Source organism: Agelaius phoeniceus, chromosome 1 (assembly GCF_051311805.1).
Source record: "Agelaius phoeniceus isolate bAgePho1 chromosome 1, bAgePho1.hap1, whole genome shotgun sequence".
NCBI classification, from domain to species: Eukaryota; Metazoa; Chordata; class Aves; order Passeriformes; family Icteridae; genus Agelaius; species Agelaius phoeniceus.
The window spans coordinates 82,208,752-82,224,381 of record NC_135265.1 but is presented as its reverse complement, the minus strand read 5'-3'; the positions used below and the strand labels follow the sequence as shown (position 1 = coordinate 82,224,381).

Here is a 15,630-nt window from a genome sequence, read left to right as displayed (position 1 = left end):
CCTCCCCCAGAGCCGGGCGGCTTCCAGAAGGCTCGGCTGGGGGCGCCACAAAGCTCCCGCCCGCGAAATAAGGCGCGGGTGTAGCGGCCGCGCAGGCGCGGGGCGGCGCGCGGTGTCGCGGCGGGCGCGGCGGCTTCCGGGCGGTGCGCGCGGGCGGCGGCGGTCGGAGCAGGCCGTGCAGCGGTGCAGCCATGTCGGCCATGGGGACTCTGGCGTTTGACGAGTATGGGCGGCCCTTCCTCATCCTCAAGGACCAGGAGCGCAAGACGCGCCTCATGGGGCTGGAGGCGCTCAAGGTGAGCGAGCGGGGCGGCCGCCGGGGCCGCCCGCGGGCTCGCGCTGGCTGGGCCGCGCCGCGCCATGCCGTGCTGTGCTGTACCGCGCCATGCTGCGGTGGGAGCATGGAGCCCCTGGGGCAAGGCGCTGCCGCCGCTCATCGCCAGCCCCGCCCGAGACACAGGGCGGATGGAGCCTGGACTAGGCCCGTAAGCGGGAGAGAGATGGAGGAAGAGAGAAAGCATGGCCCCGGGGCTGGGAATCCACGGTACGGCGTGGATCCGCCCCCCCGGCTGCGGGCTTTGGGGCCGTCACCCCCGTGGCTCCTGCCCAGCTCCCCAGTGCTCCCTCCCTTAGACCGCAGCCTAAAGCTCGGCCGCCGAAGGAAGGCCGGAGCTGAGTGCGGGTGGCACGAATCCCGACGGAATATGGGAGCAGGCATTAGAACAGAGAGGTTGTGGATGCCCCATTCCTGGCAGTCTTCAGGGAACTGAACAACCAGTTCAGTGTATGGGGCACCGAGCAACCTGGTGTAGTGGAAGGTGTTCCTGCCCCTGACAGGCAGGACCTGGATGATCTTCGAGGTCCCTTCCAAGCCACACCATCCTGTGATGATTCTGTGATGGGTAAAATTGCATTGCCATTGCACTGCCTTCTCTTTTTAGCGTTGCCGAATTCTGTTGCTCCTTGCTTTGTGCGTTAGGGCTGTCATTTGGCTGCTCTGCTTTTGCATGCTTTAGCAGAACCAGCACAAGGAAAGGCATAGGAAACGTTTCTGTCATAAGACCAATACACATTTTCTGATTCTTTTTCATAGTTATTGTCAGTTAAATCACATTTGCACTACTCACTGTGTTTTCCTTAGCTTAATATTGTGATTTTGGAATGCATGATAATGATTTAACTTCTGGCTTTGTTATCCTTTGTTTTACAGTCTCACATAATGGCAGCAAAGGCTGTAGCAAGTACTCTGAGAACATCCCTTGGGCCCAATGGTAACAATGAAAAACTTTAGTGATTCTCTCTTAGTACTTGTTGTGGGGGAATTTTCAAAATTTTCCTTCATCCTTTGTACATGTTTTTTAGGCTTGGATAAAATGATGGTGGACAAGGATGGTGAGGTGACTGTGACAAATGATGGTGCTACCATCCTGAATATGATGGATGTGGATCACCAAATAGCCAAACTTATGGTGGAGCTGGCTAAATCTCAAGATGATGAGATTGGGGATGGAACTACTGGAGTCGTTGGTAAGAACGTATTTTAAATTTAGCTTCCTTTTTCAAGTTTAAAATCAAGCTGCTTCAGCTATTAAAAAAAAACTGTGAGAAATAACAGTAGCTTTTCTGTAGTACTTCTTTGGAGTATTTATTGTTGCAGTATTCCTGTCAGTTCTTGTATGAGAAGTCTTCTAATCAGGAAGTCTTTTGTGTCTTTTTGAAGTTTAGTTACATTTTAAGGTAGTGCTGTGCACCCCTTTGATACTTTCAAAATTTTTTTGCAGAATTTTCTTCTGGAGTCACCTTGTCCTGCCTTGATGCCTTTACTTCATTTTGGTCTTTTTAATCTGTTGTTAATGTACTTATAATTATGCTCCAATCAAGAATAAAACTTCTTTTTCTTTTTTTTTTTATAGTTCTGGCTGGGGCACTACTGGAACAGGCTGAGCAGCTGCTGGACCGAGGCATCCACCCCATCAGAATAGCAGATGGTTATGAGCAGGCAGCACGCATTGCTATTGAGCATCTAGACAAAATCAGTGACAGCTTCCCAGTTGATCCACAGAACATTGAGCCTCTGATCCAGACAGCAAAGACAACTCTGGGCTCTAAAGTGTAAGTCACAAAAACTGAATATTGAATGAATATTTATCCTTCCATTGAAAACTCTCTGCGTGGAAAGGAGAAATCCTGGTGGTTTTGTGTTATTGGAGTGCTGCTGAAGGCTCCTCTGTGTTTTGTTTTGTCTAATTCCTCCATGGACTCCTGTCTCAGGGTAAGAAATTGTGAATCCTTTGTCTCCAAAGGGTCAATTCCATGAAGTTAAATAGCTGCAGCATCAATTTCATTCTAAGCTGTTAGTTCCAGGTTTCTGCATCATAGTAGGTTCCAAAAGTAATGTAAATCTGTTAAAAATAATAATGTGTCATCTTTTGGGGTTTTTGCCACTAAAAAGATTTTACTTAGGATGGTTCCAGAAGTTCTTTTTCCTTTTTGGGTTCTGTATGTAAATGTATAAATTCAGACATTGGAAGGGCTTCCCTTGCAGAGTTGTCTTACACATGGTTTTTATTTCTTGAATGTTCTTTAGTAGCTTAGTTTTCCTGACTTGTTCCAAATCTGTGCTGAGACTCCATTGACAGAGGTTCCTCACACCAGCCATACTGTGTGTTCAGTTTTCTGCCATAGCCAGCACCTTCTACTTCTGTGAACAAACAAGCAGGACCCCTCTTTTAATACAGTGTGCAAAAGCTGACTGCTGTAGTGGTACTTCTGGCTGTTTGAATGATTGATAGAATCACCTTTTTCTCCCAAATGGTGGAAATGGAGTACAACTTGATTGTATTTTGTTCAAACCTAGAGTGAACCGCTGTCACCGGCAAATGGCAGAGATTGCCGTGAATGCTGTACTGACAGTAGCAGACATGGAACGGAAAGATGTTGATTTTGAGCTGATCAAAGTGCAAGGCAAAGTGGGTGGTAGACTGGAAGATACACAGTTGGTTAAAGGAGTGATTGTGGATAAAGATTTCAGTCATCCACAGATGCCTAAAGTAAGTGATGTCCTTGTGTGTGTCTCTTGTGTGTACTGTCTTAAATAAGAGTTTCTAGCCTACCTCAAGTGTCGTCGTAGCATTTATTAAGTATTACACAGTCTTGTGGTTTAGCTTGGCTTTTCACCAGTATATTAACAGAGGAAGGGGCAAGGAGCATGAAATTTTTCATATTGGAAGAGATCAAGGTAGAGTTTACAACAATATTGAGAAATTGTGGTGGAAGGGTGGAATTACTGTACTGCTGAGTGAGGACAGGTGCAGGATTCTGTTTAATATAAAAATAATTATCCCTGGTATGTGATATGCTTAGTACAATGCTGTGTCAAGATTCTTAACCTTTATGACTTGCTATTTTGTCCTGTTTGGAACACTCCAGAAGCTGTCCTTGTTTTATGTTTGGTGTAGGTAAGGTCTCCAAGTCTTAGGGCAGTTTACTTTAAGAAAACTTCTACTGCTCTAAAATATTCATTTAGCAGGTACCCACGTTTATCCTGTAGAAAGGAGGACTAGTGGAAAATAATGGTCATGTAATAGTTGAAAAGTTGTTACAAAGATGAGTAGTGTTCTCAGTAGTCACAATGGATAAGGGATGGTTTAATTGAATTTTTCTTTTGTTTTTTAAACATTAAATTATAAAAAGGCATGACTGGTAAAGATTGTTAAGGGCTTAAACAGTGTCTGGGAACTATGGAATTTGTTCTAAGTGGTTTGTTGAGAATTGACAGAATTATTTAGTTATACTTAGTTAATCTTAGAATAAGTCGAATGATCTTCATATTTGCTCATGTGTTTGTGTTTATAAAGATACATCTGTATGTTTTGCAAATACAAGAAAAAAATGTTAATGAGGTCATAAATCATCTTTTTTTTTTTTCCAATTGCCCAGGAGCTAAAAGATGCTAAAATTGCCATCCTTACTTGTCCATTTGAACCACCTAAGCCTAAAACCAAGCATAAGCTTGATGTCACATCTGTGGATGATTACAAGGCACTGCAGAAATATGAAAAAGAGAAGTTTGAAGAGATGGTGAAGCAGGTAGCCTTTAGGATTATTTCTGTTTTCTTTGTCTTTCATAGCCTTTAGAAAAAAACAGCATAGTGCGTTGATTTGTTCCTGTAATGAGCTGCTAATCCTGAAGGGAAGCAACATATGAGCAGTTGTAATGCTGTGAATCAAAGATAATGTAACGTAAGAAAGAGATACCAGCTTGGTTCAAAATATATTTTGATCTCTGTGTGTGCCAGGGGGTTCTTCTTGAGAATTGTCTTTTGAGAAAATTGGGAGAATTAAAACCATGAAGAATGTTTTTATTCCTTTGTTAGTTCTGATCAGAAGGATGATTTGTGTTGCTTTTAGATAAAAGACACTGGTGCAAACCTTGCCATTTGCCAGTGGGGTTTTGATGATGAGGCAAATCACTTGCTGCTTCAGAATGAGCTGCCTGCTGTTCGTTGGGTTGGTGGACCTGAAATAGAAGTAAGTAAAACTGGGCTTTGCACCAGCTGTTAAAATATTTATGAAGTAATAGGCTGTACCAGCTAAAAGTTCAGGTTTTCTGGGTATCATTGCATACTTGTGTATATGGGTGGGTATTGGAGAAAAATCACTGGGGATTTGTGAGAAAAACCTACCATGGAGGGGGGATTATGGTTTATAATTGAAGCATCTGTATATTACTTAATAAAGTTTTAGGTGTCTAGGAAAGTTTCTGCTTTAGTCCTGCTGTTGGCAGAAACAAAACATTGGCTGAAGTACTTTGAAGTGATGGGAAGATAACCTTTTGGAGTAGGCATTTGACAGATGCTTTTCCACTAGTTTTATGTTCTGAAAAACGTGGGAAAATCCTGTTGAAGTAACTCGTGGCTGTTTAACTTCAGTTAATCGCCATTGCGACGGGAGGGCGCATCGTGCCACGCTTCTGCGAGCTCACGGCAGAGAAACTGGGCTTTGCAGGCGTTGTCAGAGAGATCTCCTTCGGAACAACCAAGGACAGAATGCTCCTCATCGAGCAGTGTCAGAACTCCAGAGCTGTGACCATCTTCATTAGGGGAGGAAATAAAATGGTGAGATGCTTGCTTTGATACATAGTTGCAGAATGCGTAGTTTCTTTGTAAAGCGAATTAGTACACTCTTCTTGACATTGTCTACATTTTCCTTGCAGTGTGGGCAAATAGGAAAGGGGTGAGGCTTGTAGGCAGTCAGGACTGTGTGTCAGAAGTAACTTGTCAGATTTGCATCCTATGGTTTTAAACCAAACTATGGTTTTAAACTTTACTTTTATCTCTGTTCATATATAGTTCATAAATACAGAAATGGCTTTACCTGTGGATGCTCTTAATATTTTTTTCTCATGAGAGGGTCACTTCTATGAGTAAAGGTATATTAACATCTTTGACAGATTTGGTTTTATAGACCTAGTTTTTGTAGACCTAGTTGTATCACTTCTGATTTAGTTCAGTTAAGATATTTCAAATAAAAACCCCAAACTACTGCAAGCTGTATATCCCCACACCCTACATTCCCCACTCGCCTCGAATTGAGACCACTTGAAATGCTTATGTACTTAAACTGGATTTTGGTTGCAATTTTAGTGTTAAATTATATTTGCTGTAGGTCAAGTCCTACGTTAAATGAAAAACCTTTGGAAAAAAAGAGCATACTGTAGTCTGAAATTTTCTTGTAAGAAACCAGAAATACTGCTTTAAAAGTTAGTGTTTTTGTTAAATTTCCTACATCTGTTCAAATGAGAAGTGGACAGAAATTGCAGTCTGACAATAATGTTGGCATTTAAAGTTCAGTGTTTTGTGTCTTGTAAATACGCAAGATTGAGAACCTTTTCATGTAAGTTTTTGTTACTTCAAATTACAGGTTTAACAAATAACAGTGTGGTTTGGTGCATATTTTTATTCTTTGCCACTGGATGTCTAACATTCTCTATTTTTAAGGAGTATGACATAGTAATAACAGAGCTGCATTGGAGCCATAAAAAAATCTTGGGAGTTTATCTGCAGTTTCCACATCTGCATTAGGAACTACATCTTCACATCCTTCAGATGTGTGTACTGTATCAAACACACGCTGTTGCGTAATTGCAGATCATCGAGGAAGCAAAGCGCTCTCTTCACGATGCCTTGTGTGTAATCCGGAATCTCGTTCGTGACAATCGGATTGTGTACGGTGGTGGTGCAGCTGAAATATCTTGTGCCTTGGCAGTCAGTGAGGCAGCAGATAAGGTAAGAAAGGAACAGGTAACATTTTCTTTAGTGTATTGATTGAGCCTGCCTTAAGAGATTCCAGAAGAGCTTCCAAGATTTTTCAGAAAGTTCCGTAATGTGCTTTCTGACATTCCCTGATAACCAGTGTTAGAAGTTATCCTTCCTGTCTGTGTAAAGGAAGGATTTTCCTTCCTACTTTTTTTCCTTCTGTGCTAGGAGCAGATAAATTATTTTTTAATTTTCAAGTAGTTATCATTCAGAGGTATTTGTTTAGTTACTATATTCCAAATAAAATCTACCTGTTGTGTGTATGTGTTTTATATCTAGTATGAAAATCTGCTTTTACTAACATTGGAGTTTATTAGCTAATGAATTTGAATTTCTTTTCCTCTAGTGCCCATCTTTGGAACAGTATGCTGTGAGAGCTTTTGCAGATGCCCTGGAGGTAATTCCCATGGCCCTCTCGGAGAACAGTGGTATGAATCCAATACAGACAATGACCGAAGTGCGGGCGAGGCAGGTGAAAGAAAATAATCCTGCCCTGGGCATTGACTGTTTGCAGAAAGGAACAAATGGTAAGAACTGCAGCATGCAGAAGGAGGAGCATAAAAGCTTTTCTTTCTCGAAAGTTCAAAATGCTCACTGTGGTATTTTTTACACCTGTGCATCACTTGGTTTATTCTAACTCTTGTGCCTTGCCATAATAAATGGGAATGTGCTTGGAGAGCGTATTTATGTCTACCAGGAGGAAAATGTATAGCTGTCTCAAAACCTCTGTTTTGTGGCAAGATTAATTGAAGATGTTGACTGATCTTGTAGTACAGGAAAGAAGGCTGCTCTTAGGATGAGGCAAGCAAGCTGTGCTTTAAATACTGCAGTTTTAGTGATCCAGGTTACACTGCAGTCCTAAAAACAGTTGTTTTGAGAAACAGTTTGTGAAGAAGTAAACAAAAGGCTGGAAATATTTGTAGACAATGATGTTCACACCAATATGTCTGCATATATAAACCTGGAGCAAATACGTGAAGACTAAGAAGCCAGTGTATAAAACCTTATTTTCAACTGGATCTACGCTTTTCACCTTCTTACTTATTCTGTTGGTTTTTTGAGAAAAGAATGTGGTAAACAGTAATTTGTGCATTCATAACCCTCCTTTGGTTAGGTGTTCCTGTTTGATGGCATTTGACCTTTCACTTCTTTAGCATTTGCTCAGCCTTTAGGGTGCTTTTAATATATGTGTATGGAAATCTAGCTTTTCACCATTCTGCATTACTTTTTGAAAAGCACAACCTAGTTGAGAAAAGAGTTGTATCTTAATGTTCTAGGATCTTTGGTAAGAACCCACATGTAAAACGCTAGTTTGTACAAATTATGTTTGTAAACCACAGTGGCCAAGAGTAGTAATTTCAGAATGTTCTTTGAAATGATGTGGAATTTACTGTTACTAATTACTAACACTTACAGGTTAAGTGTTATATGTAGATTTCATGAGGGTGTCTAATTCTTCTGCTTCCTTTTGGCAGATATGAAGCAGCAGCATGTTATAGAAACCTTGATTGGTAAGAAACAGCAGATTTCTCTGGCGACTCAGGTTGTTAGAATGATCCTGAAGATTGATGATATCCGTAGGCCTGGAGAATCCGAAGAGTGAAGGTTGAAAAGCAGGAAACATTAAGGGGCCACAGCAGTAGCAAAGATGGTAGTATTCTGATGCTTCATCTTCAGCTATTTATTCTGGACACTTTTTGTTTCACATACTGTAATGGCTAGTTGTTGGAAATAAAACAATTTAGCACTGATTTCAAGACTTGTTTCAGAAGTATTATTGCATCTTTTCTTAGACAGGTGTAAATATTCATAGAAAATACTTCCTGGATGTATAGGGAAAATATAATTAATGAAGCAGTAAAACCTAATGGGTAATTTTTCTGTTGTTCCTTATGGGGAAAGCCCACAGATTCTTATTTTAAGAGGTCTGTCACTTTTTAAACTAATTAATTAAATATTAACTAATTATTTTAGCCTCCAGTAATTCTCATATGTTTAATATATTAAATATGAGGTTTCAGTCTGAGCATTTAAAGGCGCTGTCTTCCATGCTTCCAGTTGCTTCAGTTTTTTATCCTTGTCCTCTTCTTGATTTATGAGGATTAAGGAGGGTTTTTTCCCAGAGGTATACACATTCAGCCGAGTGAGAGTTTTTCCCAGAACTTTGTCAGTAGTACCACAGTTGAGTGCACTTACTCAAAGGTCCCCAGTACAATCTGAGAGTGGCAGAGTAACATTGATTAGTAAGGTGCCTTGCCTGTGAAACAATCAGCAAGAAACAAGTGGAAGACTAGAACTAATGTACAATTTCTTTGAAGATTTCATAAGTGAGGGAAGTGTTACGAATACCAACTCAGCATTGCTTGTGTTACATAGGGCAGAGGAAGCTCTTTGCTGGCCAGTGTTTGCTAGCAGGTCATGTTCTGATTGGTATTTGCTGTGACTACCACACTTGAGTCAAAAAAAACTTCAGTGAGTGTTGATAGAGGAAGAAAGGTAGAAACAAGTTTACTAATTACAAGACTGGTCTTATTTCTAGAACTGTTTGAGGATAAATCATGCAAAGCTTTATTGTCATTGATTAAAAAATTAGTAGTGGGTGTTTCATCATTACTCTTTTACCTCTTCCCAAATTAGCTTCGTTTAGATGCATTTCAATGGACAACAACAGTTGATCAGTTTTACTGCTGCCAAGATCCGGCATTCTGAATCTGTTCAGGGTTGTAAGTGTGACTGTAAAAACCCATAAACACCTGAGCTCATGTAGAGCCATCTCTCACTTTGTTTGCTAACACAAAGGGAAAACAGCTGTAGCTAGAACTTAAAAGGGAGCAGTGTACTTGTACTAATGTACCCCTTTCACCTCATAGTGAAGTTGTGGATGTAATAGAAAGGAAGTGAGAAAACAGCTATTCCAATTTTACTGGTGTTTCATCTTCTGGCCCTTGGCATGGTTGAACCCCCTTTGCTGTCCAAGCCTGACACAGTTACAGGCTTTGGCTGTTAAAAGCTGCTTAATACAGAAGCCCTTAGGAACACTGGACAAATTACTTTGAAAATTGAAATTAGGGCTTTACTGATGTGGCTCTAGGAAATAAACATTTTGTGCTCTGTATATAAATATTTGTTAATATTCAACTAGATCTTAGTAGGGGAAGTCTGGAGCTTGATAATGGAACTTTGATAAAATTGTAAGAAATAGAAGTGGTTATTTTTTTCAGTGGTTTGTACTTCTTCAACATAACAAATGTATGACATTAGCACCATCAGCCAGTGCTGCATAGAGGCAACTGGAGGACAAATGGCTTTCATCACAGCATGCAACATACAACTGGAATTATTAAACCAAATTAATGAAACAGCTGCAGCACAAACTGGTAGACTTTCACAGCAGGAGTAATTAAACTTGTGCTTTGACAGAACAGTGGCAATACCCGTATTGGTAATTTGTGTGCTGTCTGGATCTGGTCAAACAAAACAGGAAACATCTGAATAACAACAAGGTTGGGGGAGGCAAACACTGACGTTTGAATTAATCATGGTCCATTTCTAACCACTGGGAGTAAATGCCTGGCCTGGTGGTGTGTTTGGAAATGAGGTCCATGGAGCCCTGCTGTTCATGCTCCATGACTCCTGGGAAAATGCAGGCTTCACCACGGGAGGGCAACATCCACCCATCACTGCCATAGCAGACTGCATCTGGGTTTTTTAAAAGCGAGCTGAGGCAGCCAGCAGGTCTTTCCCAACATCACTGACACAGCACACATGTCATCAATAAGACATGAATCTTTACAACTTCCCCTCAAGGGCTCAGTTACTTCAGCTAATTTCATGACTAAGTTCCATGTGTCCTTTTAGATCCAAGATTTCACATCTTCCTAGGACCCTTAACCTCACCCTGCCTGTGTGTCCTGCTACTTCTAGTTCCCCTTTTACCAGCTGCCTTTTCCCAGCCTGGTCTGTTGGTCTCTCCTGCTGCATTCCCAAGCCTGGGCTCCTTTCCTCCTGATCTCACACCTCTGTGCTGGCACACTTGTCTTTGCAGGGGCACAAGGCAAAGCTGCCAGGAGCACAGAGCACAGCACATGGGCTCCTCTCACTCCCTCACACTGCAGCAGCTCAGGGGCCATGCATTCCTGACTGAGCTTTTGACTTCAGACCCACCACAGTATGAGTGGATTTTTTTCAAGAATAGAGTTAAGCAGAGCTGTAAAGCAATTTTCTCGTTTCTCTACAGACACTTTTTAATACAAATGCATTCTTCCTCTGTTGAGGGAAAAACTCACTTTTTCATCATTTCTGCATACTGAGTGAGGAAAGATGCCTTATAATGGGAACAGTTCCCATCCCAATGATTCAGTGCCAGTTTAGGGATAGGATCTTAAGTGGAGCAAGGGAGCAAGTCAAGCAGGTCTTGCCAATCTGCAGGTCTGTTAGTTCTCCTTCTAATATCAAGACATTTGGATATTAGGATACCTACTTACCTAATTAATCTGAATGGCTCCAGAACCTACCTGGGCTGTATGTCCTTACGGTAAGTCTGCACAGACAAGGGGGCACCATGGTAGCTGCTCTACTCTGTGGCAGGATGGCAGGACTGTCCCTCACAGTATTGGAAGTTGCTGTTACCTAGGCTGTGGGGATGGTTATTACACCCTCTGGTCTCATCATCATCATCTGAGGAGCAATGATTCAGTTGTGAGGTTTGGGTCTGGCTTTGTTGGTCCTCCCTGCACAGAAGTACCTTTCCATGTCACATCTTGGAGGGTTTCCCAGGAACTCTCTGCCAGGGAACATTTCTCACCATGTTAAAGAGCTAATTAAGTGGGCTGACTGTTTGCTTTATAAGCAGCTCCTCTCTGTGACACAAGAGAGACACTTTGCTAAACTCCAATGACTATGGAGTAAAGCTTTAGTACATTCTCTGTAAGACACGTGCACTGTGATTCCTGTCTGGTGTACATGCACTAGAATACGTGTTCCTTGTGAAATTCCTCCCTGAGCTATTTGGGACCAGTAGTTGTGTTGTGGTGAGGCTCTTGGCTCACAGCAGCACAGGCACTGAGAGAAACAGGTCTCTGCCAGCTCTCTGGTGCCTGGGTGCTCACTGAACATGGGAAAATGCTGGGGGTAAGAGAGAGCCAGGGAGACACTCTCCCTCTTCTGTTCCAGAGCTGCATTAAGCTCAGCCCTTGCTCCTTGCCTGAACTATGTCTCAGCTATGCCTGTGCCTTGATGATACTGGTGCTGGTTTGACTTTCTGGCTTGTCCTCTGTCCTGCCTTATCAAGTTGAACTTGCCTGGTGCCCTTGACTTTTCACTGACCCTGGTCACTGTGACTGAACCTGCTTTTTGTTGGGTACATTGAAGCCAAGGAACTCTGGAAGACTACAGTGACCAGAAGTCCGGAAAGAGAATTTCAGACAGCCATTGAAGGAGTTGTTACTCTTTGGCATGTCTGGCTCTCCTGCAGTGTACAAGCAAGAAGGTCTGTTCAAGCAAAAGTAGAGCAAGCAAAGGAAAAATGGGAAACCTTAAGAAATCAGCATAATCTGATAACTTGATCACAGGGAATGGTATACACTTGGAACTTTAGTAAGGATGTAAAGAAATATATTAGAATTAGGAAAATGTCAGTATGAGTAATGCTATCATGGACTGCTAAAGACAACAGCTCTGAGGGATGGGGTATTAGCAGAAGCACTCTCTCCCTCCCAGAAAAGTCAAGCAGCTGAGTAACACAGGATTTTAAACACTTGGTGTGTATTCTCTTTTTCTGTTTGAAGTAGGGCCTGTAATGGGATACAGTGCTTTTGACAAGAAAAGATAATGACTTCCTCAGTATCATCTTCAAAGTACTCCAACACCATGGCTGAAGACAAAGCAGCAATGAGGAAGTTCCTCCTCTGCATGAACCAGCTGTGCTGCCAAGGATGATATATTCCCTTCCCTGGACTGCAATATGTAGTGTCATGCTCAAATCCATGGGGGAGGAAAAAATCTGCTAAGGACTGCTACACTTAAAGTCTCCACCTATCTACAGACTCCTCCTAAGTCAAAATCTGCTGAAAACTGGGAAGTGTCTTGGAGGAATTGTGACTATATTCTTGCCCTGTTCTCATAACTATTTTTTTAAGAGACAGGATATTGGATTAGGTTAAACCATTGGTTTAATGTGGGATTATAACTGTTGAGACAAGCTCTTCAAACTTTGTGCTGTACATAAAACTAACTGATGTAAAGAGCAAGGAGTAACTGGCTAACATTGGTGAACTGGCAGATTGTTTCTGATTCTCACAAGGCAAATGTCAGAACTTTGAAGCTAAGATTTTTGAAGAGATACATCTAAGACATTTAGATGTACCTCTTTTCCTGGAGCACAGTCCAAAGTTACAGGATGAGTCCATTCTGCCCATAGCCTAATTTCTGTGACAAAAAAAAAAAAAAAATTATATTTGGGTCAATCTTGTACAAGACCAATAACAAAAAAACTATAACTCATTAAAATTTACAAAAATGTCAGTGAAGCAGCGTTGCTTTCCCTCTTTAAATATTTTGATTAGTTGATATTAAATGAACAGTCTTGAAAAGATTTCCTTGAATTCACATTTAATTTGAAATTATTTGGTTTTAAAAGAAAAATAAATATAAGTAAAATATTTTACAATCTGGTTTGAACTTAAAGATTTTGTGATTTCTGATGCAGTCTGGTGCCTTTTTATAACATGTGAAGAAAATCATCTGTTTCTCTAAAACTCACAAGTAACCAAGTTGATCCTAAAAAATGTCATTTGTCTTTTCACTCCAGATCATGAGGGAGTGGTTTCCCTGCTGGCACAAACAGAACCCATGTACACAGGGGACTATCTAGTATCACTTCAGCTGCTCTGATCTCAGGGCATCAGGGTCTCACACTGTCTCAGTTTCAAGATTTGATTTATGGCACCTAGTTCTCAGAGTATCATTAAAAAACTGCCCAACATTAAAATTGCTGAGTTCCCACTCTCTAAACTGGACTGTCTCGTGGTGAAATTCTCTACCAGCTGCTTGTACTCATCACTCACTGACCGTTCTCATCACCCAGCTCACAAGTGAGAAGTCCTCTGCAATCTCCAGACCATTCCCCCACATGTGGACCACTAACTCCCCAGCTGCCTGATGCCAGGTGTGTGTACCCAAAACCCACCAGCAGGAGCTGATGGTCCCCGCCCTCAGCTGGGTTTCCCAATGAAAATAACCCTTTTGCAAGGACCTTTGAACCATGTCTTGATGTGCTCGCCCCCAGTGGTCATGGATTCTCCCTGCTCTCTGCTGCTCTGAATTTGATTCTTGCTCTGAGCTGACATTAGCTGGTTTCTGTTTTCCACATCCAGCTACTGTGCTGGCTGGCATTTTGCAAGTGCCTTGACTAGACAGTTAGATATGAGGTCTTCTCATTAACGCATCCGCTGTAACTGGAAGAAGGCCAAAGGCTGGGAAAGGCAAGTGTCCTTTGATTTAAGGGTACTTAAATCAAAGCCCTGCCTTTGATTTAAGGGCAGCACTAATAGTTAAGGTTAAGTGAGTGCAAGTGCTAGTGACTGGGAGTGAGCACAGAGGGACAGAAGGTGATGTATGGTGAGCAGTGGGAAAGAAGGAGTGACTGAAATGACTGAAAATCCACTTAGGAAACATTCTTAGCTGAGTAACTTCAATGCAAGGTTGCAAAGGTACATCGCCTTAACACTCACTATGCTGCCTTGCTTTTCAGCTACGTTGACTCACTCCTAAGAAAAGCTACTGCTACAAATCCCATGGGAGCTCCATTTCTGACTCCTCAGGATCTGGGTGAAGCTCTCTCTCTTGCTATTTCATGCAGGGTTCATGTGAGATCATGCCCAGGAGATGGACAGATCATCACAGCCTTGCCTTCTTTTCCTTGACAAAGAAAGTTTGCACAATTTCTTCTCTTTTGCTAATATAGAAAGCATATAACCTCTAGCTCCTGATGGTTAGGAAGAGCAGAGAACAGAAGATGTACCTATTCCAAAACTGAGCAGTGAATATTAATGCTTTTGAGTAGAAGTGCAGAAGTTAACAGGGACAACAAATTTCAGAGGCTGTCACAGTGATTTCATTCCTTGGCTGAAACTAAGTATGAGAGAAGATGAAACTCAGTTCTGGAGGGAGCACTTTAGAGCTGGTGGAAAACAGGTCATGTTACTAAGTCCTAGGCAAATCTGGATTCCTGAGGCAGGAGTTATAGTGGGTAGGAGTGTTTGAATCCTTGGCACCCTCCCAGCACTGGAAGCTTCAGCTACTGCAATGCAGCAGTGTGAGCATCCAAGGGACTGAGATGTGGCAGTGAGAATTCCTGTCGTGAAGCAGTCCCTTTAAGGTAATGCAAAAAGCAGATCCTGCCTCGCTCCAAGAAATTACTCTGCAGATAAGGCAGAATGGGGACAGGACCACACACCATCAGTAGTTGGTGTGGGAGTGTAATCCTTTCTTCCAGATCTGAGTTGCAGTCTCTGCTCCAGGTCATTAAAGAAAGTCTGGCCAGCTCCTGTGAGGGTTTAAGTAGTGCCACAGATGAGATAGCAGAGGTCTTGTTGAGCACAGGGAGGGTAATTCAGTGGATCTGGTGTGCTGACTGTCCACAGCAGAGACCTGGTCCTGTTGGCTTCTGCTCTGTGTGCCAGGATTTCTGTGGAAATCAGGACCTGAGTGACCTGTAAAAGGGCACATGCAGGCTGTGCTCCATCAGGGAGGAGGGATACAGAAAGGATGTGCAGGAAATCATTTACATATACCCCAGTTTACATGCTACCACACTTTACCAGCTCCTAATCTAATGCTGAATTTATCTAGTGTTCAATTTACTCACCTATAGTAAACATGTACATTTTTCCTCTCTGCATACTAACATAACTAAATCTTGGGGCAAAACTGTAGGCCTGAAAATTGAGAAGGTTTGAGAAGTCTATAAACCCCCTTCTCAGCAACTATTCTCAGTTATTCCCTTTTCACTAGCCTAGTGACAGCATGGAACAAAAGTGTGTGAGTGTGAAGAAAATGCAATAAATTCTTCTTTTCTGAGGCTGTGAAGTCTGCCTCAAGACATGTATTGCCTGACTTTCTGGTTTTGAATGCTTCTTTTCAGCCCCATGACACAGGAAAGAAATTGTCTGCTTTACTGACTGCTCAGATATGACAGGTGTGCTGATGCTTGCCTGACAAGCTGTACATAAGGGTGAGATTTACTCCTCTAACCTAAGCAATATGTGTCTTCATAAGCTCTTCCCTTGTCTGCAGCCTGACAGGTAGTAGCCCT

At 42.1% G+C, this 15,630-nt stretch overlaps 1 protein-coding gene across 1 annotated transcript; it reads left to right on the top strand.

Annotated features, from left to right (window-relative positions):
* Positions 1 to 85: 85 nt before the first annotated feature.
* Positions 86 to 8,068, top strand: CCT5 (chaperonin containing TCP1 subunit 5). Its single transcript, XM_054630386.2, has 11 exons — positions 86 to 296; positions 1,211 to 1,271; positions 1,363 to 1,527; positions 1,914 to 2,112; positions 2,858 to 3,050; positions 3,940 to 4,089; positions 4,411 to 4,530; positions 4,932 to 5,117; positions 6,150 to 6,287; positions 6,664 to 6,844; positions 7,793 to 8,068. The coding sequence occupies exons 1-11, from the start codon at positions 192 to 194 to the stop codon at positions 7,918 to 7,920; spliced, it is 1,626 nt and encodes a 541-aa protein (XP_054486361.1). The 5' UTR covers positions 86 to 191; the 3' UTR covers positions 7,921 to 8,068.
* Positions 8,069 to 15,630: the final 7,562 nt, after the last annotated feature.

Bases quoted from the DNA above. Each gene is read 5' to 3' on its own strand.
- CCT5 (XM_054630386.2), top strand. From the start codon at position 192: ATGTCGGCCATGGGGACTCTGGCGTTTGACGAGTATGGGCGGCCCTTC. The intron at 4,531-4,931 runs GTAAGTAAAACT...GTTTAACTTCAG, and splicing joins TTGGTGGACCTGAAATAGAA to TTAATCGCCATTGCGACGGG. The intron at 6,845-7,792 runs GTAAGAACTGCA...TCCTTTTGGCAG, and splicing joins TTTGCAGAAAGGAACAAATG to ATATGAAGCAGCAGCATGTT.